The sequence below is a fragment of the Lepidochelys kempii genome, chromosome 3 (assembly GCF_965140285.1).
Source record: "Lepidochelys kempii isolate rLepKem1 chromosome 3, rLepKem1.hap1, whole genome shotgun sequence".
In the NCBI taxonomy this organism is placed as follows: Eukaryota; Metazoa; Chordata; order Testudines; family Cheloniidae; genus Lepidochelys; species Lepidochelys kempii.
In genome coordinates this window covers 179,222,415-179,245,442 of record NC_136382.1, presented here as the reverse complement: position 1 = coordinate 179,245,442, position 23,028 = coordinate 179,222,415, and the positions used below count along the sequence as shown (strand labels likewise).

Genomic DNA, 23,028 nt, shown 5'->3' with positions numbered 1-23,028 from the left:
TCCTTCTCTGCAATAGTACTTGTGGAAAGAGCCTCAAAATGGTTTCACACCTCTATCTGCATTGGGGGTACATAGGTTCTCCTCTTTCTTCTTCTGGAGGTCACCTGTTGCCAATATTCTTCCCCGTTCTGCAGTGCACTCACTGATTCCTCAGCATGTTTTGCTTCCAGAACCAAACACTGACTTCTATCCAGAAAATCTTCATTTTCTCTGATGCAACGCAGGGTTGATACCTGGTTCTCTAATCTTCTAACCTTCTCTTCCAATATGCAGACCAGCTTGCACTTCGTACAGGCAAAGTTGCTTCTTGTCCTCTGGGAGAAAGACAAACATGGCACATTTTGAGCAGGTCACAACAGCTGATCACTCACTATCCACGTTTTCCTTCTAAGAGGCTCCTCAGATGTTGTGTGTACTGCTCACAGGAGCCTGAAAGGCAGAAACACTCAGTGCGAACTCCCCTCGGGTGAACTCCCAGGCAAACTCCCTCTGTTTGCCTGGGACATATGAATCTTTAGCACACCTGGCACGTAAATATCTTGCGATGCTGGCTACAACAGTTGTATGTGAAGGCCTGTTCTCACTTCCAGGTGACATTGTAAACAAGAAGCGGGCAGCATTTTCTCCTGCAAATTGTAACCAAACTTGTTTGTCTGAGCGATTGGCTGAAGTAGGACTGAGTGGACTTGTCGGTTCTAAAGTTTTACATTGTTTTATTTTTGAATGCAGTTATTTTTTGTACATAATTCTACATTTGAAAGTTCAACTTTCATGATAAAGAGATTGCACTACAGTATTTGTTTTAGGTGAATTGAAATATACTATTTCTTTTGTTTTTTACAGTGTAAATATTTGTAATAAAAAATAAATATAAAGTGAGCACTGTACACTTTGTATTCTGTGTTGTAATTGAAATCAATATATTTGAAAATGTAGAAAACATCCAAAAATATTTAAATAAATGGTATTCTATTATTGTTTAACAGTACGATTAATTGCACAATTAATCACAATTAATTTTTTTAATCACTTGACAGCCCTACGAAGAGCCCAAACAAACAAGTCCAAATCAATGACGTTGCTCAGTGCTTGGCAAACATAAGAAGCTGAATTCTTTATAGTAAAAACTTTTGACATTGGCTATATTCTATTGAGGGGAGGTAGAGGACCTCATATAAAATCACCCTACTGTATTTTCCACTGTATGCATCCGAAGAAGTGAGCTGTAGCTCACAAAAGCTTATGCTCAAATAAATTGGTTAGTCTCTAAGGTGCCACAGGTACTCCTTTTCTTTTTGCAGATACAGACTAACATGGCTGCTACTCTGTAATCTGGTTATGTGGCTGATGAGCCCCTTATTTCTGAAAATAAGTTCTGATTTTAAAACACCAGCATGACTGACCCAGGTCACAATGGAACTGTTTTTGCCAAGTTTTTTTACACTCACAAAAATCCTATAGGCAAAGTGGCTGTAAGTAACTTGTTCTACGATTGTTGTTGTTAATTCAGGGAAGAGAGTTTCTTGACTCTTTCAGTGGAAGAGTTGCACCTCCATGAGAAAAAAATTGAAAGGCATAAGCTTTGCTGAAACAAACAGGAATTTTAGAGCCAAACTAGTAGATATCTCTCAGCAGGCAGTTACTTCCACATGTGTTTAACAGTCTTGCTTTACAGATGTCTCAGTTTCTATTCCTGTTTAGGCTCAGTGAAACCTACAGATTAACAGTTGTGCTACCATGGCTTTGTTTATCCATTTTTCTGACTCATTAGAGTTCTTAGGTGCCTTCATATAGAGCAAGTATCAGTAACACTGTAGAAACCTTTTAGCACTCTCCTTCTGGGTAATTTCCTTCAGATATGTAGTAGTGATTAACATCTCTACCATTCCTATTTCACATCCTTCATAATTCTCCTACAAAGAAGAGACTAAGCTCTTGGGGTCATTATATGAGTGTACACTACAGAATACAGTGGGGCCCATTTTTGATGGGACCTCTACACACTATTGCAATACAAGTCATAAATATGAATACATTTATGAACAAATCTATTGGGCATATACACAAGTGTTTTAAAGAATTGAAGGCTGAAGGGGAAACTCTTTCAAATGTGTAAATGTTGGATCCCCTTCAGACAATGATTTTAGCATGTTAATTTTACCACTCTGAGTAGCAAACATGTATTGACTTGAGCCTAGTGGAGGTAGAAGGTTTTGGTTGTTCTTGTTGTTACAAGCATCATTAATGTTACTAGAAAACCATGTGTTATGGTTACGGGGCTAGATGAACCTCTGTCCTCTTTCTGGTGTCTCTGAGTGCACCCCCTCAGGCTTCATTCATTTACCTATCTTATCACAAAATGTCAGAGTTCTCCCACTCTTAGGGCCCGGGGTTACGGTACCATGTATCAACCATTCTTACTCCAGGTGACTGAGTTCAGGAGCCTGTGGTTCTTCCCTTTGTGTATCTGTGACCACTGGTGTATAGTGACTAGAGCAGGGTGGGCAAACTTTTTGGCCCGAGGGCCACATCTGGCAATAGAAATGGAATGGCAGGCCATGAATGCTCACAAAATTGGGGTGGGGGTCAGGGCTCTGGTTGGGGGTGCGGGCTCCGGGTGGGGCCAGAAATGAGGAGTTCATGGTGCGGGCTGGGGCGGAGGAGTGGAGTGCGGGGTAGGGGTGTGTGAGGGCTCTGGCTGGGTCTGCGGGCTCGGGGGTGGGGCTGGTGATGAGGAGTTTGGGGTGTAGGAGGGTGCGCCGGGCTGGAACCAAGGGGTTTGGAGGGAGGGAGGGGGATCAGGACTGAGGCAGGGAGTTGGGGTGTGGGAAGGGGTGTAGGCTCCGGCTGGGGATGTGGGCTCTGGGGTGGGGCTGGGGATGAGGGGTTTGGGGTGCAGGAGGGTGCTTTGGGCTGGGATTGAGGCGTTCGGAGGGCAGGTGGGGGATCAGGGATGGAGCAGAGGGATGGGGCACGGGGAGAGGCTCAGGGGTGCATGCTCCAGGTGGCGCTTACCTCAAGCGGCTCCTGAAAGAAGTGGCATGTCCCTTCTCCGGGTCCTACACGGGGGCGCGGCCAGGCGGCTCTGCACGCTGCCCTGTGCACAGGCACTGCCCCTGCAGCTCCCATTGGCTGCAGTTCCTGGCCCATGGGAACTGCAGGTGCAGTGCTTGGGGCGGGGACAGCGTACAGAGCGGAAGCCCCTGGCTGCCCCTACGCTGGAGCGCCGGAGTGGGGCCATGCAGCTGCTTCCGAGAGCCGCATGAAGCAGCCCCCGACCCCGCTCCCAGTGGGAGCTCAAGAGCTGGATTAAAACAGCTGGCGGGCCGGATGTGGCCCGCGGACCATAGTTTGTCCACCCCTGAAACTTCTTAAAACAAAGTATTGTTTGTTTTAGCAGCAGGAACAAAGCTTTTAGAGAAAAAAGAATTTGAAAACCACCATTTACACACATCTATCTTACCTAAATCCCTAACATCCTGTGATGGTGATCTAAGCATGGGGACCTTCTCCAGACACTCCCAGCAGTCGTGTCTCATTCTGGTTTCCCTGAACAGCTACCTTCCTCCCTTGAGAGAATGTCCCTTTAAACCCTGCTTTGTATTTTTTTTTATCTTCTCTGTTCCCAGGCTTTGGTCATAGAATCATAGAATATCAGAGTTGGAAGGGACCTCTGGAGGTCATCTAGTCCAACCCCCTACCCAGAGCAGGACCAATCCCAACTAAATCATCCCAGCCAGGGCTTTGTCAAGCCTGACCTTAAAAACCTCTAAGGAAGGGGATTCCACCACCTCCCTAGGTAACGCATTCCAGTGTTTCACCACCCTCCTAGTTAAAAAGTTTTTCCTAATATCCAACCTAAACCTCCCCCACTGCAACTTGAGACCATTACTCCTCGTTCTGTCATCTGCTATCACTGAGAATAGTCTAGATTCATCCTCTTTGGATCCACCTTTCAGGTAGTTAAAAGCAGCTATCAAATCCCCCCTTGTTCTTCTCTTCCGTAGACTAAACAATCCCATTTCCCTCAGCCTCTCCTCATAAGTCGTGTGTTCCAGACCCCTAATCATTTTTGTTGCCCTTTGCTGGACTCTCTCCAATTTCTCCACATCCTTCTTGTAGTGTGGGGCCCCAAACTGGACACAGTACTCCAGATGAGGCCTCACCAATGTCGAATAGAGGGGAACGATTACGTCCCTCGATCTGCTGGCAATGCCCCTACTTATACAAACCAAAATGCCATTGACCTTCTTGGCAACAAGGGCACACTTTTGCCTCATATCCAGCTTCTCGTCCACTGTTACCCCTAGGTCCTTCTCTGCAGAACTGCTTCCTAGCCATTCGGTCCCTAGTCTGTAGCGGTGCATTGGATTCTTCCGTCCTAAGTGCAGGACTCTGCACTTGTCCTTGTTGAACCTCATCAGATTTCTTTTGGCCCAATCCTCCAATTTGTCTAGGTCCCTCTGGATCCTATCCCTACCCTCCAGTGTGTCTACCACTCCTCCCAGTTTAGTGTCATCTGCAAACTTGCTGAGAGTGCAAGCCACACCATCCTCCAGATCATTAATGAAGATTTTGAACAAAACCGGCCCCAGGACCGACCCTTGGGGCACTCCGCTAGATACCGGCTGCCAACTAGACATGGAGCCATTGATCACTACCCGTTGAGCCCAACAATCTAGCCAACTTTCTACCCACCTTGTAGTGCATTCATCCAGCCCATACTTCTTTAACTTGGTCCTTCTGGCCAAACCAGTCCTGAAGACTCAGCAGAAGACTGAGACAGAGTTTTCAGAGCGAGTGGTTCTGGCGTTGTCCTGTAACAATTCTCAAGTGTTTGCTAGGGGAGGCTTGTTTTGAGCCACTCTTTCTCCCTCCCGCCTATTTTTTCAGGCAGACGTCTAATGAGTTAACCCACTATATTCATGCAATATATATCTCAGTAATCAGGCCAATATACAGTACTCATAAATTGTTATGGAACAGCTCCAACTCCATTTTGCCATGGCAGAGAAGAGTCTTGCATTTTGTCATGAAGTGAGTCAGGATTGCAGTCATGCTCAGCACTTTTGGAAGGGGGTTCAGAGCCGGGGTCAGCTATTGAGAAAGGTATGACTCCAGCTCCCACCCTAAATACCTCAAAAAGTGATCCAGTCTTCACTCCTGGATTATTTGGGCCCAACTCTCTTCCCAGTTTCACCTTCGCAACACTGTTACCTTCAGTGGAATCACACTGGTATAAATGAGAGAAATTGACCCTTTATCTAGATTTTTCCCTCCACAGATTGTAAACTGAAGCACAAAGAGTTAATAGAGTATCCGCCTTTCTTACCAGATAAAGTAAGTTATCTCACCTCCCCCTTTTAAGGGCCCCAAACAGCAAAGTGCAGAGTGCATATTGAAAGGTTCAGAGCACCTGTAACTCTGTAGGAATTGAAGGTACTCGGTGTCAGGAATCAGTGCAGTTGAGCCAGTTTTCAGGCAACCTAACAAGTGCACCTGGCTTGTAGTAGGCTACCTGCTTGGCTACACTGCCTGATTGGTTGGAAGAATCAGAAAACCGAATCTTAAGCTCAGCCACAGTTCAGCAGTTGCTTGAAACATCTGTGTATGGCTGTAATAGCTCCTCCTTGTTCTAGGACCGTCTCCTGCTTTGTTCTATCCTTGGCCCCAACCCTGCTCTGCCTTGCCTTGCTCCTGGTAATCCAGTCCGTACCCTCAGCTTTGATTCCTGACTTTGGCTTTGACCCTTGGCTCTGGCGTCTGGCCTCTGACACTGGTTTAGACTCCTAATTACTAACTAGACATGATTCCTGCTCCAACCACTAGCCATGACCACCCAGGTCCACCGCAGTCACTCATATTCAGCATCTTTGCACTTTCTGGCTCTTGGATGTCATTGCAGAAATGAGCCCCCTATGCAATGAGAATCCGTGCTTCAGGTTTTGTTAACTATACCAAGGTCTTGCAAAGCATTCCAGGTCTCCTATCCATTGGACAGCCATTATTTATAGAATTCATGTTTCTTTCTTTGAATTAGTCTTTCATTCACTGTTTAATCTGAGAATAAAACTGGATCTTCCTGATCTACTTTTTTTCTTTAATGAAAATTCAAAGACCCTAATCCTTTCTTCTCACTCCAGATAATCTCAGACTATCAAGTGACCTTTGGGAATTAAGCTAATAGCCTGAGCTCCAAAGGTTATGTTTATTATGATGATGAGAAAAATAATTACACCATCATCTGCTTGAATATCCGTATATGCATTCCCCTCAAAGGCCCTGACGTTAGTGGCTCTGTCACTCTCGTTTTGTTTAACCCCAGATTCCCCTGCCCTAAGATCTCTGCACATTTAACTCGGTTCAAGTTAATATCTTGTAAATTCTCTTTTTAATTTAAAATTTATTTCACTATTGGCAACAGGTCACTTTTATCGAGTAGGATCACCCTGCAAATCCATTTCCTGATTTCTTCCTTTTTGTTTTGACTTCTTAAAAATGTGTGCCTATCCTGTCACCCTAGGAGCTTACACAGTAAAACATGAACAGCTACACAATACATAACTAACATATTCTCTCAACTTCTGCCTGTCAGATTTAATAGATATCATTCCCATTTTACCCATCTCCTTCTCAAAAGAGAGTGGGGGGAAAGAGAGGTCTCAGAAAACAAACCCAACTGAAGTGCTGTGAGACAGAAAATCTTCTGAAATTCTATCTGAAATGCCTTGGGAATTAATTCAAAAGCTTATGTGACCATTTGCAGACAAGCAGTTGTGAGTCGCTGAGAATAGGGTCTTTCTCTGAGAACCTTATTCATGGCCAGATCATCTACCGAAGTCTTTCAGGCCTCCACCCCAACCCAGAGGAAGTCAACCCAATCCTTCTGTGGGCAAATGCAATTATGAGGCAGAAAATGGAGTTTCCTGAAAAACCTTCTTTTCTTCTAAACCAAGTTTGATCTTAAATATTTTCTCAAATAAATAATGTTTCTGGAGATATAAAGCTTCTGTTTGCAAGACTGTATAAGTGTGGTCACACATAAATTTGTTCTTAAACACAGCATTTTGAGGATTATCGAAACCACTGCAGCATGATTCAGTAGGAGCAGGCCTAATGGTGCTGAGTCGTAGTGAAAAATACATTAAAGCTCGTTAGAGCATGTGTATGCTTTGAATTAGTTAAGTAATATGTGATTGAATCAAGGCTTTTTAAGGTTTTTGTCAAAGTCTCAAATTTTATGTGGTCTCAAAACTAGTAGGCCAAATTCTGTACTCAGTGACAACCATAAAATCTGACTGAGTACAGAATTTGGCCTTGTGTCTCAAAGCTAATCCAGAGTAGGTCACAAAATGCATAGGTCACAAATAAGCACATTCGGTAACAAGCCTTAATAATGTCTTCCATTTGAAAGGCAATAAAGTGAGTCTGCCACCACACGCACATTCATAACAGATATTCCATAAAGGCTGCAAAAAATGATAAAATCATAGCTTTACTTAAAAGGGCCTATCTAAGTGCGTGTTGTTTTTGTGTCTTAAATAGACATAGGAAGAATCGTGAGGCCGCCAGTGAGCTTCTGATGAGGTTGAAAGACAACAGAGATCTTCAAAAGTTTCTTCAGGACTGCCAGGAGGTAGGTTATGTCACTTGGCTGTAATCTTTAAAAACCTCAACCTGTAGCATTATGAGCATCTCAACTTGCATTCAGTGGGAGCTGAGGGCTCTCAGAATCTCACAGGATCAGGCCTTAAATGCACATCTGATATGTATCAAATGATCCCGACATCTAAGAGTGAAGCGAATGCTTTCTGCTCTGTTGTTATTGGGGGCTCCATCATGGTCTCGGTTTCCTCTCCATCATATTAAGTTAAGGAGAGGAAAAAAAGTTGCTAAAAGAAGCACAAGCTTGAAGCTATGGTTATGGAATCTGGAAGGCATTAGCACTGGGTTTCTGTATTAAGAATTGTTTCACTGTGTGTTGTGTGTTCTGAAATATGGCTTATCCACATGGCTTCTACAAGACATTAGTAAAAGGAACACAAGGCAATAAACATGGGCTGAGTAGGAATAAATTGGATAGTTTCTAATGTGGTGTTTATCTGATGGTTTGTTTTATTTCTTAAAACGTTTTCTGTCCAGATCTCCTATCATTGGACATGTGCCTTTTGCACTGCAGGCAATATTTAAAATTGGAAATAATCTTTCTCTTAACATGTGGAATTAGTCTAGTGATTATCGGGTTATTTCATGCATCACTGACAACACACATTAAAATTAGCTGTGCAAACCTGAGACCCTCAATGAGGTGGTTGGGAAATAGCTGTTTTAAATTTTAAATTTCGGTTTATCAGCCATACCTCTCAACCACATAATGCAGAACACAAGCCACAAAGATGATTTTGTACAATAGTTGGAAATAATTGCTAATTCCATAGGAGAAACATACAAAATATCATTCATAACCTGAACAAATGATGTTTACTGACGGCAGTGCAGTTGCATTCGTGCAAGTCCACAGCTGAGTGGCATTTGCTTGTATAGCCATGAATCTGGCCCAAATTGTATTACCGCATTAATAAAAACATTACAAATTAATAAAAAATTTGCTGGTATTGGCAGTTTGTTCTTCCCTCCTATGGAGTACTAATAATAACAAAGAACCATCTGGTTCTCTGGACTTTGGCCTTGGTGTGAATGTTGATGTGCTCTCCAGATTCTAAGCCAACAGGAATTTGGATTTTACATTAGTGTTAATACAAAATCTCTCTTTAGGTCTAGTTCAGCCTGTTAGAATGTGAGTAGTGAAGGTATGCAAGGAGCCATTCACAGCTGCAAGCTCTGTGCTCTCTGGGACTCAATGATCACTCTGTCTTAGCTCCCTTAGAACACAAACCATCCTGAAGGGTTGGAGAGGAGACAGAGCTATTCCTCACCCTCACCCTGCACTCCCTTCATCAACTAATGGAGTTTATCAGGGACAGAGAGGTGAACACAGTGAAGGGATAGTTCAGCATGTACACCCCTCATCCCATGCTCTCCAGTGCTCCTGGAGGCTGTGTGTCTTCCTGAAATACACTGCCTCACAGAGCTGCCCCTGAAGTGATGCTGCTCCGTGTTGTTCCCAACATGGGGCTAAGAATGGGTTAGAAGACCTGATCTGATCCTCAGGCCTCTGTTTCTGTATTCCAATATCCCCAATTGATCCCTTACCTTCCCTACATATTCCTGGTTACAGATGTATCCCATTTCATCACTGTCAACAGTAACCTAAGAAAGTTTTTTTAAGGGGTCAGTTCCTTTCACAGTACTATCAGTCTCACGATTAGCCACCCAATCTAGCTGTGGCTCCGTGCTGAGAACACCCCATGGCACACAGTTCTTCCTTTCTGTGGCTAGGTGGAGCACAGGAAGAAAACAGGATAATGCTCATACGGACAGCTCAGTTATAAGAACTAAAGACATATCTTTTCTCCAGCCCATAGGGAGTGGACAAGGCAACAGGTTTACTTTTTTAGCCATCAGGTATACTGCTGCGTTGTTAATAACTGGGCATCATTCTTTATGTCTCTCTCTCCCATTCATAAACATGGATGTATCAAATAAATCTACTGAATGAACAAAATTAAAGTATGACACCAGTGAAATCCTAGCAGATAATGGTAGAATTCCTGAATTTTGCGCCTTGAAAGCTTAATTTTGCCATTTCATTTCCTTTATATCCTCGTCTCTAGGTAGCCTACCACTGAAGAGATTTGTAAAGCTGAATTTCCACTATTAATGCTTAGAAATCCCAGCACTTTCTGGTCTGATTTCTCTTGAGAAGTCAGTAAAAGAAGGTTTTGGCTGAATTCCACATGTCAGACCTGCTCCATCTGTTCATTTAGTGCCAGCAGGTTTGGTCATAAGTTTTAGACGTTTATGAACTTTGCACTTCCAGATAAGCTTTGGCAATCTGCTTATTTACAGTGTCTAGGAAGAGTAAGGAAAATGATTTCATTTCCCAAGAGTCAGTGGTGGAATCTGTGCTATGAGACACAGGTCCAATAAGTGGGAGAATATCTAGTATCCAGCTCCCTTTGGCATTAAGGACCAAATCCTAGTTTCATTGAAGCCAATGGCAAAACTCCCATTGATCTCAGTAGGACAAAGATTTAGCCTTACTAGAGAATACATGCATCTGTTTTTTCCAAGGCAGTATTTCTGGGAATGAACTGCTACTGAAACACCATTCTGTCTATATCAGTACAGAAAATGCTGGCTTTCAGCTACCAATACCTGTCTCTGCTGGTTTCAAAGACAAGCTTTTAATGTGGATGCCTAAAAATCGTTGCTTGGAACTCCTTTGTGAGCCAGAAGAGGTAAACAGGGAACTGGGAGTCAGAAATCTGGGTTTTATGCCTTATTGCCACTGGCTGTATGACATTTCTCTTTGATGTGCCTCAGTTTATCTCATCTGTAAAGCAGGGAAAGTGATACATTCCTTTGTGAAGCACATCAGGATCCCCAGTTGGGGTAATGTTGCCATTGAGAGAAAACAGCCAAATGGGAGGCAAGCACGTAATTACTAGAGTGTAACACCTGTCTCTTTTCTGGAAAGTTAAGTGTACAATTACTGATTTAGAGCTATATAATAATGTATTTCTTAATATGGACTCTGACTGTTAAACCTTCAGAGTCCATATGTTCCCTGCCAATATGCCTATTACAACTGTAACCCCCTGAGACCTATAATAGCTGTGTTAAGATGGGCATTGTTTTTTAGTTAGATTCAGTAAAAAGATCAGATGACTATTTTTCTGACTCTGTTTATATGTTTTCTATTTTTACGGAGATTAACCATGCTCTTTAATGATCTTTTAAAAATTTTCATGAATTGTAAATGGAGTTTGTTGTCCAAGAACTCTGACTGAGTAGTGGTGATCTGGCAAATTTTACTGATCTGTTCCATTACTCTAGCCCACATAGTGTTTTATTTATAGGATGGTGCATAATGCAGAATTGGCCTGGTTAGTAACAAAGCTTAGGTTTTGTTTACATATTTTCCTCTTGGATGGTGACTCTAAAGATGCAGAATGTGCATCTTCTCATGAGTTTTTGTAAGTGTTCTGTGCTGCATTTCTTCATAATTAAAAAAAAAAAACAGCTAGGAATGATTGAGACCACTCAGATGTGAGCTTCAACAGAGGAAAGTTGTGGGTTTTTTTAGTGTTAGTAGCGAGCATTGTTTTTGCTTTTTCTCACTACCTCTGCTATTGGCCAAAAAGATATTTTTAAAATTTTATTTGTTTCTTCAGTTTTGGTATGAAAATTCTCATTGTTGATATATTTTAGGACAATCAAGGCAAAAAGGAATGAACTGTATTCATATAAAGGGGAATGGAATTCAGGTTTTGTTTGAATTACAGGAGTATGTTTAATGAATATTTGGAAACAGCATTTAAAAAAAGAAAGAAATAGTCCTTGAATATTGAAGAACCTAGTGAAAATTAGACAAAGAAATTGATCTCATTTAGTACATGTACATGAATTGTGTGTGTATATTCATATAATGAGAGTGACATAGACATAATGTGAAGTTCCTACAAAAACTTCTTTGTAAGATGCTGTTTTGATATAGGTGTAGGGATAGAGCTTCTGATTCAATGCAGATTTACTAACGTAGATCTCTGCACTTGTGTAAAGTCACACTGACATCAGTGGAAGTCCACGCAGGTGAGGGGTCCACACTACAGTATCTTAATATGGGGTTAGGGTTCTAAGTAGGACATTTCTGAGAGAATCTTTAAGACTGTGTTAGTAACATGTGGGTCAGACTTCTGCCTACAGAGAAATAGAGGAAACATACTGTTGATGATACCAATAACTAGAACACTTGCACCTGACCCAGCTCCCATTGGACTTAGTGGGAGCTTTGTAGTTGACTTCAGTGGAGATATGGTTGGGCCCTTTATCACTGCACCGAGGGATGGCCTCTGTAGTAATGTCAATAACACATTTGATGGAATAGTCTCTTTTAATAGCCTGTGTTAAAATGTTAGAGATGGTGAGTCTTCACGACAGGGGCATGGTGAGAGAATGTAAACTGGCAGGGAAGATGGTGAGGCTCTCCCATGGAGGACATTTTGAAGGGGCCAAAAATTAATCTTCTGTTCCACCCTCTCAGTTATTTGTCTTTCGGTGGATGGAGCTCTCTATGTATGTGCAAGGAAGGGTAGCAGCCATGCAAGTTTTCCTACACTGCCCTGAAAATGTATTTCTGTCTCTTCTGTGTGGTGCCTATATGGTGCTAATAAACATAATAGAGGTGTCAAACACATTATTAAGATAAGCACAAAGCTGAACTTCCACCCTGGCCCAGAAGTATCTCTTCCTGATATTGAATTGAATGTGTGGCCTTGTTACTGACACTGCCAAAAGGCAAGCCAGCAAATAGCTAAGGGCCAAATTAAAGCCAGGCCATGTAAGCATTATACAATATTTGGTAATCAGCGTAACCAACGGAGGCCTTGATCAATGTTGTATATAATTGTGTATCTGCCACAGTTTTTCCAAGTGTCAATCAAGTACACTGTAAAGGAGACAGAGGTGTTTTGATCTACTGCAAGTATTAAACATGTAGGGCCCCAGCCAAAGCTCACTGGAATCAATGGGAGTCTCTCCAGTTTCTTCATTAGGCTTTGGATTAGGCCCATACCGTAAAATACAAATGTTGGTTATTTGTATATTGTAGATGTTGTTTACATTTAATAGAGAGAGCCCCAGACAAGAATCCTGGCTTCAAACAGCTCCCAGATCTGATCCAAACTTCTTGCCTCTATCTTTGGAATGTGCCAGCCTAAACCCTACTTCTGAATACCCTCAAACTTTCTACCCACCTCTGATTCCATACTACAGACAGTTTAAAAAATCTTAAACAGTCATATTCTTTTCCACATTTTTTCAGCTGTCACTCTGGATCAATGAGAAGATGCTCACAGCCCAGGATATGTCTTATGATGAAGCAAGGAATCTGCACAGTAAATGGCTAAAACACCAGGCATTTATGGCAGAACTTGCATCCAACAAAGAATGGCTGGAGAAAATTGAAAAGGTAAATAAAGAACATTTTATAAACTTCCTCTCTTTTTAAATCATGGTTGTATTCAGAGAAATGACTGTAAAAATGTCTTCTCTTTACTCAACAGATGAAACCCCTATTGTCTTTGAGTCATCTATTCAATTTAGACCAAAAAAGTTTTTATCATTGCTGACCAAATACAGTTATGAAAAGCAAGTCTGTTCAGTTTCTTTGTGGCTATTTCCCAGTTTGTTTCATCCTCTGTGTAATCCAATCCATTCTGTTCTATTTCTCATCAATCTAATCTTTGTGATATTTTCTGTCAGTTTAAGATATCCAGGTTTTTGTAGTGCATGCACTAGCCAGTTTGCCAATTCCGTCGAATTGCCAAGTCGTCCTTACTTGTAATGATGTAAGGAGGAAAACACAAGTTATTTTCAGGTGCCAGGGTTGGAAAGTACAAAAACCATCATTTTGATTTATAAACTGTACACAGTAACTATGCGGATCATGGAAAGAAAATAACTATATAACCCCATGGTGCCATTCTGACTGTCACTGTTTTTGCAGTATAATCACAATACTAATCAGAAAACAAATGTCATGTGAGAAGTTAAAGCTCAGCCTGTTTTGTGAACAAATAACATCGCCATTGAGCTAGATCCAGTGATTTTAATGGCTTTAATGTGCTGTACTATTTTTTCTGCTTCCTTGTTTGAAAGAAAGAACACTGGAACATTAAGAAATTCTCATCTTTAGCTCTGACAGTGGGTTTCTGTTCACTGTAAGTTAGCATAATTGCTCATTTCCTTCCCAGTTTGGCACTCTTTGTATCCCATTAGTGGTTTTTCTGTGTTTTGCAAACACTAATAGTTTTCATCGGTGTAACTGAAACGCTGCTCTCACCAACTGCAGTACCTTTTCAGTGCTAGTGCGTTCCCATCTTCTGTCCCGGAAAAGTCAGATTGCAACAAAGGATAAAATACCTGCACCAAAGTTGTATGTTGAACCACAATTGTAAAACATTGTATTCTTATCGGGATTGGTTTTGTATTAAATGTGCGGTGTTGTGTACAGAGGTCACCATTACAAAGCTTGTTCCGTATTGAGAGAGATTACCAGTTCTAGGGGTATAAGCATAAATAGAGGATATGTCTCTCAAACTGGAGAAAATCTTTCAAAATGAAGAAATATTTTAAAGTCCAAGCACTCTGTTGGTGTTTTCCTTAAATATAGGGCTCCTGCTTCCCTATATGTTGTTGTTCCCATTGGAAGGAGAACTAACATACAAAAGAAGCTAGGGGTTCAGCACCATAAAGCTGGTGACTTTGGGAGGGAGCCAGTGGGGGTAATGTATAGTTACAGAGTCTCATCCTCTACCGCAGCATCCTGATAGCAAAGTCATACTGCACTGTACTCCCTCTGCCATCATTACCCTTGGTCTCCCTATTCCCCAAATGTTCCACAGTATTGTGAAGATCCTGCACAAGTTACAGCAGGTTTGTTTTTCAGTAACTTGCTCCACTTTGTCCCACATGTTTGTGGGTGAGTACATCCCACCCCCACAAAAACAGATCTGGATCCCTGCAGAACCCAAAATGAGAAGGGACTTTCACAGGATCTAAATGAAGGAGGGGAGCAAGGTATGCAGCCCACGCTCTCCACCCTTCCAGGTCCTCCCAGACCTTGGGAACAGGAACCTTGTGGAAGTGGTGGGACCGTGGAGCCTTTGTTTTGGAAAGAATAATTGAGATGTAATTTTCACAGACCTTTAGTGCTCTTGCCTAATGTCATTGTTTGCTATGTGCTTTGCAGGAAGGGATGCAGCTCATTGCGGAGAAACCAGAGACTGAAACCGTAGTGAAGGAAAAACTGACAGGCCTGCATCAAATGTGGGAGGAGCTCGAATCTACTACCCAAACCAAGGCTCAGCGACTCTTTGATGCGAATAAAGCTGAGCTTTTCACCCAGAGTTGTGCTGATTTGGATAAATGGCTGAACAGCTTGGAGAGTCAGATACAGTCCGATGACTATGGAAAAGATCTCACCAGTGTCAACATCCTGTTGAAAAAACAACAGGTAAACAGACGGAGCAGCGAGTCTAGAATAGAATAGATGGAAGGGCAATTGTAAGTGGGTTGCCAACCCTCCTGGTTTGGGCGGGAGTCTCCAGGAATTGGGATCGATCTCCTGGAGGCTCCTGAAGCCAATCCGATAGATTTTAGGCATCTAAAAGTCCAGCGGTGCAGCAGGGCTAAGGCAGGCTCCCTACCTGCCCTGGCTCCATGCCGCTCCCAGAAGCAGCTGGCATGTGCCAGTGGAGTCTCTGTGTGCTGCCCGAGCACCAACTCTGCAGCTCCCATTGGCCAAGAACGGGAAACCGCAACCAATGGGAGGTGTGGGGGCAGTGCTTGCAGGAAGGGGCAGAGCCATCCATGAGCCTAGGAGCCACTGCCAGACATGCCGCCGCTTCCAGGAGCCGCCTGAGGTAAATGCTGCGCAGCGGGAGCCTGCACCCTAAACCCCCTCCCACACCTCTGCCCCAGCCCCCTCCTGCACCCAAACTTCCTCCCAGAGCCCACACACCAAACCTCCTGCCCCAGGACGGAACGCCCTCCCGCACCCTAACCCTGAACCCTTTCCCACACCCAAACTCCCTCCCAGAGCCTGCACCACGAACCCTCTCCTTCACTGCGGCCCTGAGCCCACACCCAGACTCCCTCCCAGAGGCCGCACCACGAACCCACTCCTTCACCCCAAGCCCTTGCCCCAGGCTCAGCCTGGAGCCCCCTCCCACACATTAAACCCCTTGGCCCCAGCCCAGGGCCCGCACCTCAACCCTCTGCCCCAGCCTGGTGAAAGTGAATGAGGGAGGAGGAGAGTGAGCGACGGAGGGAGGGGGGGCAGGGCCTTGGGAAAGGAGCGGGGCAAGGGTGTTTGGATTTGTGCGATTAGACAGTTGGCAACCCTAGTTGTAAGCATACCAAGGAACAGATAAAGGACCCTTTCAGTTTAGATTAAGATTTAATTTGCTCTTCTTTCTTCCTGTTTGTTTCTTCTTCTTTTAAGGGAAAGCAGCAGCCATTAGATACCCCATCCCCACATCTCTCAGTGCAATCTGTCCTCTTCCTCCCCAGTTCTTCCTGTTGAGAATTTCTTTCCCTGGGGGGATCCTCCAGTAATTGGCTGCCCTCCCCACCCCACCTGTGAGTGGCTCTCTGATTCCCAGTAATTACAACAGTGGGTAAAGTGACTGAATCTGCTGTTACACTGAACAGTTTTGAAGTAGAGTTAAGCTGTGAGCACTAGTAAAAGACTAAGAACTGGGGACCAAATGCACTACTTTTGGAAGCAGGCACAACTCCTTTGACTTCAGTGATGCTGAGTCCAGCAATTCAGCAGTGAATCTGGTCTTAATCCTGCTTCCATGCACCACCTTCCCTAGGTCAAAAGAGGAGAAATGCACTGGCACTCCCTACCAGGAAATGGATCCAGTCTACTTCGTATGCTGTCACTGTAAAACATGTCGCAGTCATTATTAATATGGTGAATTCCTAGCTATTGTGATTCAGCCTTTGTTCTTGCCCAGGATTATGAAGCTAATGATATTTTTTTAATCTTACAAATTGCATATATATGAATGCCCAGTTTTTCAAGCTCTCTTGGCACTTTCCCCCTACGTAGATGCTTGAAAACCAAATGGATGTTCGTAAGAAGGAGGTAGAGGAGCTGCAAAGCCAGGCCCAGGCTTTGAGTCAGGAGGGCAAGAGTACTGATGAGGTAGATGGCAAACGCCTTATTGTACAGAAGAAATTTTTGGAGCTACTGGAACCCTTGACTGAAAGGAAAACGAACCTGCTGGCCTCCAAAGAGGTCCACCAGTTCAACCGGGATGTTGAGGATGAAATTGTGAGTACAAATCACATGCCCCAAATGCTAGAAAATGCTCAGCCCCAACAAGGGGACTTGTCTGAATGAATCTCTCACTAGCACATTAGACTATTGCATTTCCCAAGGCATCTCTCACAGCCTCCGGCTCCTCTCCCATCAATATCATGGATGTTTCATGGGGCTTTTCTGTAATTTCTCTTTCAGCTGTGGGTCGGAGAGAGGATGCCTATAGCAACATCTACCGATCATGGACATAACCTCCAGACCGTGCAGCTACTGATAAAGAAAAATCAGGTAAGTAGCTGCTGTTAGAGTTGTTTATGTCCCTGTTAATTCATGTACCCAGTATCTGCAGGGGAAAATGTTTCAGGAGGCTCTATTTGGAATGAGTCTGTTTGCTGTAAAAGCCTAGGGCTGAATTATGGATGCTTCAGTGCATATGCGAGAACTCAGGGAGCCCTTTCCTGCAGTGTACTCATGCAGGAGGCAGCCGTAACTTGTCCACACAAACTGTTATGGTGTGTATTGCTGTGCCCACTACCCTTCTGCCTTAGGTGACAGCCCTGCCTGGCATCCTCATTTTGTAAGAGTTTGTTCAGCTGCTGTTTCTAATTAATATGTTGCTTTCCCATGTAGACACTTCAGAAGGAAATCCAAGGACATCAGCCTCGTATCGATGACATTTTTGAGAGGAGCCAAAACGTTATTACAGACAGCAGCCTTAATGCTGAAGCGCTTCAGCAGAGACTTGCAGACTTGCAACAGCTGTGGAATCTGCTAATTGAGGAGACAGAGAAACGCCACAAGCGCCTGGAGGAGTCTCACAAAGCACAGCAGTATTACTTTGATGCTGCAGAGGCTGAGGCGTGGATGAGCGAGCAGGAACTCTATATGATGTCGGAAGAAAAAGCCAAGGTGAGTAGCTTTATAGTGAAATAGGTTTGCAAGCAGTTTGGAGGACCGGATTAGAATTCAAAATGGCCTTGACAAATTGGAGAATTGGTCTGAAATCAACAAGATGAAATTCAGTAAAGACAAGTGCAAAATACTTCACTTAGGAAGAAAAAATTAAATGCACAACTACAAAATGGGGAATGACTGGCTTGTGTAGTACTGCTGAAAAGGATCTGGGGATTGTAGTGGATCACAGACTGAGTGAGTCAATAGTGTTATGCAATTGTGAAAAAAGCCCAATATTTTGAGGAGATATATTAACAGGAGTGTTGGATGTCAGATGTGGGAGATAATTGTCCCCTCTAGATAATTGTCCCCGCTGGTGAGGCCTCAGCTGGGTACTGTGTCCAGTTCTGGGTGCTGCACTTTAAGAAAGATGTAGACAAATTGGAGAGAGTCCAGAGAAAAGCAATAAAAATGATATAAGGTTTGGAAAACCTGACCAGTGAGGAAAGATTTAAAAAACTGGGCATGTTTAGTCCTGAGAAAAGAAGACTGATAAGTTTTCAAATATGTTAAGGGCTGTTATAAAGATGGTGGTGATCAATTGTTCTTCATGTCCACTGAAGGTAAATCAAGAAATAATGGGCTTAATCTGAAGCAAAAGAGATTTAGTTTAGATAATAGGAGAAACTTTTTAACTCCTAGTATAGTTAAGCCCTGGAATAGGCTTCCAAGGGAGGTTGTGGAGTCCCATCATTGGAGGTTTTTAAGAACAGGTTAGACAAACATCTGTCAGGGATGGTCAAGGTATATTTGGTCCTGCCACAGCGCAGGTGGCTGGACTAGGTGACCTCTCAAGGTCCCTTTCAGTCCGATGTTTCTCTGATTCGGTAATTGAATATGTCACAAATACAATGGGGACAAAAATGAACTGGATTCACTCTTGAGATCCCAAGTCAGTTCACAAGAGATCTCTGTTTGGGTAGTGCTACCCACAAGTTACTGTTTTCCTATGGAACACTGGTCTTGCAGTATCAGGAGTATATTATATAGGTTTTTTATTATTTTTTTTAAATGATCCAGGACAATAAATAACCATTTCACACCCATGTAACAGATTCCAGGGGCATTCAGTGCTCAGCTAACAAGTGTTTTGCTTTACTTTGTTTCCCAAGCATAATAAATAAAAGAAAATGAAACCACCAGAATGTTTAAGGGAGAAACACGTATAGGTGATTTCAAGTTACATAGTCAGCCATACTTTATTTTACTTAATTTTAGCTGCATATTGCAAGTGTTGATATAAGCCATTGCAGGCATTTTTGGGGAGCCTTTCCCAGGTTCCTTAGAATCCCTTATCTTTGAACAAGGGTGTAATTGCAAAGCCTGACCAGTGATATGTTGAAAATCTTTTCTGTTGTCATGGGCTCAACACATCACCAGTTTTCTATGAACGCACAAAGCTCTTCACAGTCAAGGAAATTCAGCATGCTTGATGCACAGCTGATTTAATCTTGCTCTGGATCCCAGAGGGGTCATTGTATTCACCCTTTCACTTGTTTTGTCACTGTGTATGGACACCATTTACCATAGATTTAACTAATATTTATATACCATAGTCCGAACAAGTTTTCTTCAAGTTGCACTTGAGAGCAATCCTTCGTAAATCTTTTACACTGCTGTCAAGTTGATTGCTCTTATTTCACCCAACCTGGTGAGGTTGCTATTGCTGAGTATTTCTCCAAAGGGGAGGACCTGACTGTATTGTTCTGTCCCTGTTAAAGGATGAACAGAGTGCAGTGTCCATGCTGAAGAAACACCAGATTTTGGAACAGGCAGTAGAAGACTATGCCGAGACAGTGCACCAGCTTTCCAAGACTAGCAGAACTTTGGTTGCAGACAATCACCCGGAAAGGTTAGTATTCCCTTACAGTTGGATTTTTAGCTGCCTTTGGCAATTAGAGTACTTCATTGATGCACCATGAAAGATAAAGAGTATGACAAATTGTAAGTAACTCAGGAAAATATGTCCAAAGTGGGGCCAAGTTCTGTCCTAGTAAGACAATAGAGGTATGTCTTGGTGCATCCTTGTCAGGGTAGAATTTCACAGGGACAACCAGTGTACCAAACTGCAAGGTGAATTTTGCTGATGCTCTGATCAGGATCAGTGTACACAACTACTGATTAGTACTGGACATGTTGCTAAACCCCTTGGGGACATTGCATGGGCTGGTGCATTAACCATAACACCTCCACGTACATTCCTGTGGAAAAAAGGAATCCAATCATGCTGCTTGTATAGGGGAGGAGTATCCAGATACTCTTTCTTCCCTCCCATTGCACATCAGCGGGGAGCACTAGGCCAGTGAATCAGAATCACCCAAGCCCATTCACTTTTGAATGTCAGGGGCAGTGCCCCCTGAAGGAGATGCTACCGCCCGGCCTTGGGGTTTCTAGTGAGGAAGGGCAGCTTTACTTTCTAAGGATGATAGAGACTTGTCCCTGGAGACTGCTGAGGGTTGCACAGAATCAGTGCATCTCCTGTGTGTACTAGCCATCCCCTCTCCATAGCTAGAGCCTCCCACTTTATAGGCATGGCTTGCTTCTACAAATACATCCCTACATCTCCCATGTTGACTCGCTATACAATGTATCTATGCTTACACATCCAGCTTTTCACTCTTAAGACACATGGGAAAGCACCATGTTCATAAAGCTAGTGTTGGGATACTCTGGTGTCTTGGTGTTTGTAATAGGCCCTGTGGCACAGGAGACTTCCAACTCCTCCACCTTTGGTCTGTCTCAGAAGGAGGGAAGCCTTGTTCATGAAGACAGAAGGTTAATAAATGAAGAAATATGGCCCTTGGAATGAAGAAAATAGGAGATTCTTAGGCTATTCCAAAGATGGCTCCAAGTGGCTAAATGCACATGGTTCAATGGAATGAGAATGGAAGGGACACTACCAGAAAAAAATTAGTTAAATCTAGAGTTACATACTATAGGAGAAGCCAATTTAGTTATGACCTTTCCCAGAGATTGATTTCAGGCTATGTATCCCTAAGAGAGCTTAAAAAAGTAACTTTGCCATGGTAGTTATAGCCACGGGGACTAAATTCTCCATTTGGCAATATGTTGGCTATATGGCAAATTTATTTAACCTACCCCTAGTCTGGCTGGAGCTGGGAAGTCTTGGAGATGACTGTCTCCATCTCTGTTGGAAGGGTGTGTGCTGCATAATTCAAAAGCACTCACTTGTGGTCAGTTTAGAGCTCTTATGGCTCAACTGATTTGAATACTGCAATAACATAGTAACCTGTGTATATGGCAGAGAAAAGGCAACTTTAAAGGGGTTATGCAGCTCACAGGAAATAAATCCAAGAGATCTGGTAAATCTAAATGATATTTGTTTCCTTTGGATTATTGAGCCTTAGACTGAAGAAAGCTGTTAGTGCTGTTGACCATCAATTTAGCATTAATTTAGCATAAATTCTGACTGCCAGAACCGAGGGAGAAATAACCCAGGTCCTTTCTCTCAGTCCTAGGACAAGTCCATTGTGCGATCTTAACCTCAGCAAATTGGGATCTTTGTTCACATTTACATTTTCCACAGTCAATGGGTGTGGTCTATATTCGCATGGTGGGCCAGGTCCTTGGCTGGCATAATTGGCATCGCTCCATTGACTTTAATGGAGCTATGCCAGCTAAGGATCTGATCCGAATGTTTACAGGCAAAGTTTTAGTCACTTCAGAGATACGTGTTCTATGGGCTATATATTCTAAGAGTGATTTTTCTTAGATATTTTGACCCCTGATGTTTGTTTGTTTGTTTTTTAAAAAATCCATGGTGGCTCAGTGTTCTTCTTGGGGATTTTTTTCAGCGAGCGCATCAGTATGCGCCAGTCCAAGGTGGATAAGCTGTATGCAGGCCTGAAGGATCTAGCTGAAGAGAGGAGGGGCAAACTAGATGAGAGACACAGGCTATTTCAGCTCAATCGTGAGGTGGATGACTTGGAGCAGTGGATTGCTGAAAGGGAGGTGGTGGCAGGATCCCACGAGCTGGGACAGGATTATGAACATGTTACAGTAAGTTACTTGGCTATAGCTGCAGAGAAATCTGATTTTCCTGGGAATTGCACACACTGGCTGGGTAATATAAAGCAGTGGCAAGTTTTGCTTATTTGATATGCACTATAGTTTTGAGGCTGTTGGGTCATTTGCATGTTCTTTGGCTCTTGGCTACAACAATAGCGATACATTGTGGGATTCCTACTGTGGTCATAAACTACTTCAGGTTCCTGCATGTGAATTATGTTGCATGTAAGACACTCCAATAGAACATTCCTGGTGATCTTACACAATTCATTTCAAAAAGTCAGGTGCTACCCGTCACATTTGCAGTCCCACATGTTAAACGTAGGTAAAAAAGTACAGCTTGGGCATTGCTGACTTACAGCTGTTTGTTCACATTTCAGATGTTACAAGAGCGATTCCGTGAATTTGCCCGGGACACTGGAAACATTGGACAGGAGCGTGTTGATACTGTTAACCACATGGCAGATGAGCTCATCAATTCTGGACACTCCGATGCAGCCACCATTGCAGAGTGGAAGGATGGTCTCAATGAGGCATGGGCTGACCTCTTGGAGCTCATTGACACAAGAACACAGATTCTAGCAGCCTCTTATGAACTACATAAATTTTACCATGATGCCAAGGAGATCTTTGGACGTATTCAAGATAAACACAAGAAACTGCCCGAGGAACTTGGTAGAGACCAAAACACAGTGGAAGCACTACAGAGGATGCACACAACATTTGAACATGATATTCAGGCTTTAGGCACCCAGGTGTGTATTACGCGAGCAACTTTTTTGTGTGTCTGGATTTAGGCATCTGGGATGACATCAGACATCTGCCACCAAGTGGCTGAGAGACAAGATTGTGGATTGCTATTCAAAAACCTTCCTATGTGAATAACATCACGTGGCTTATTTTACTACTTGTATTTGTAATTTGCTTCTCTAATTATATACTGTAGCTCTGTTGTTGTCTAAAGTGTTAGAAGTCACTCTAGAAGTCCACAGCCTTCTATATATATGGATAATTGTTTACTGAAAATTTGTCATCTGCTGTGCTTGATTAGAAAAGAAATCATAAAGTCAAAGGGCTTGTATATTGCT

General features: G+C 43.0%; 1 protein-coding gene across 5 annotated transcripts in view; it reads left to right on the top strand.

The window, feature by feature from the left end:
- Positions 1-23,028, top strand: part of SPTBN1 (spectrin beta, non-erythrocytic 1) — a 214,669-nt gene that overhangs the window by 158,088 nt on the left and 33,553 nt on the right. For all 5 annotated transcript variants that reach the window (XM_073339156.2, XM_073339157.2, XM_073339158.2 and 2 more), the window contains 9 exons: positions 7,546-7,636; positions 12,947-13,093; positions 14,876-15,139; positions 16,745-16,969; positions 17,156-17,245; positions 17,588-17,866; positions 19,633-19,763; positions 21,727-21,931; positions 22,321-22,695. In XM_073339156.2, coding sequence (XP_073195257.1) covers positions 7,546-7,636; positions 12,947-13,093; positions 14,876-15,139; positions 16,745-16,969; positions 17,156-17,245; positions 17,588-17,866; positions 19,633-19,763; positions 21,727-21,931; positions 22,321-22,695 — 1,807 coding nt within the window. The remainder of the gene's footprint in view (positions 1-7,545; positions 7,637-12,946; positions 13,094-14,875; positions 15,140-16,744; positions 16,970-17,155; positions 17,246-17,587; positions 17,867-19,632; positions 19,764-21,726; positions 21,932-22,320; positions 22,696-23,028) is intronic.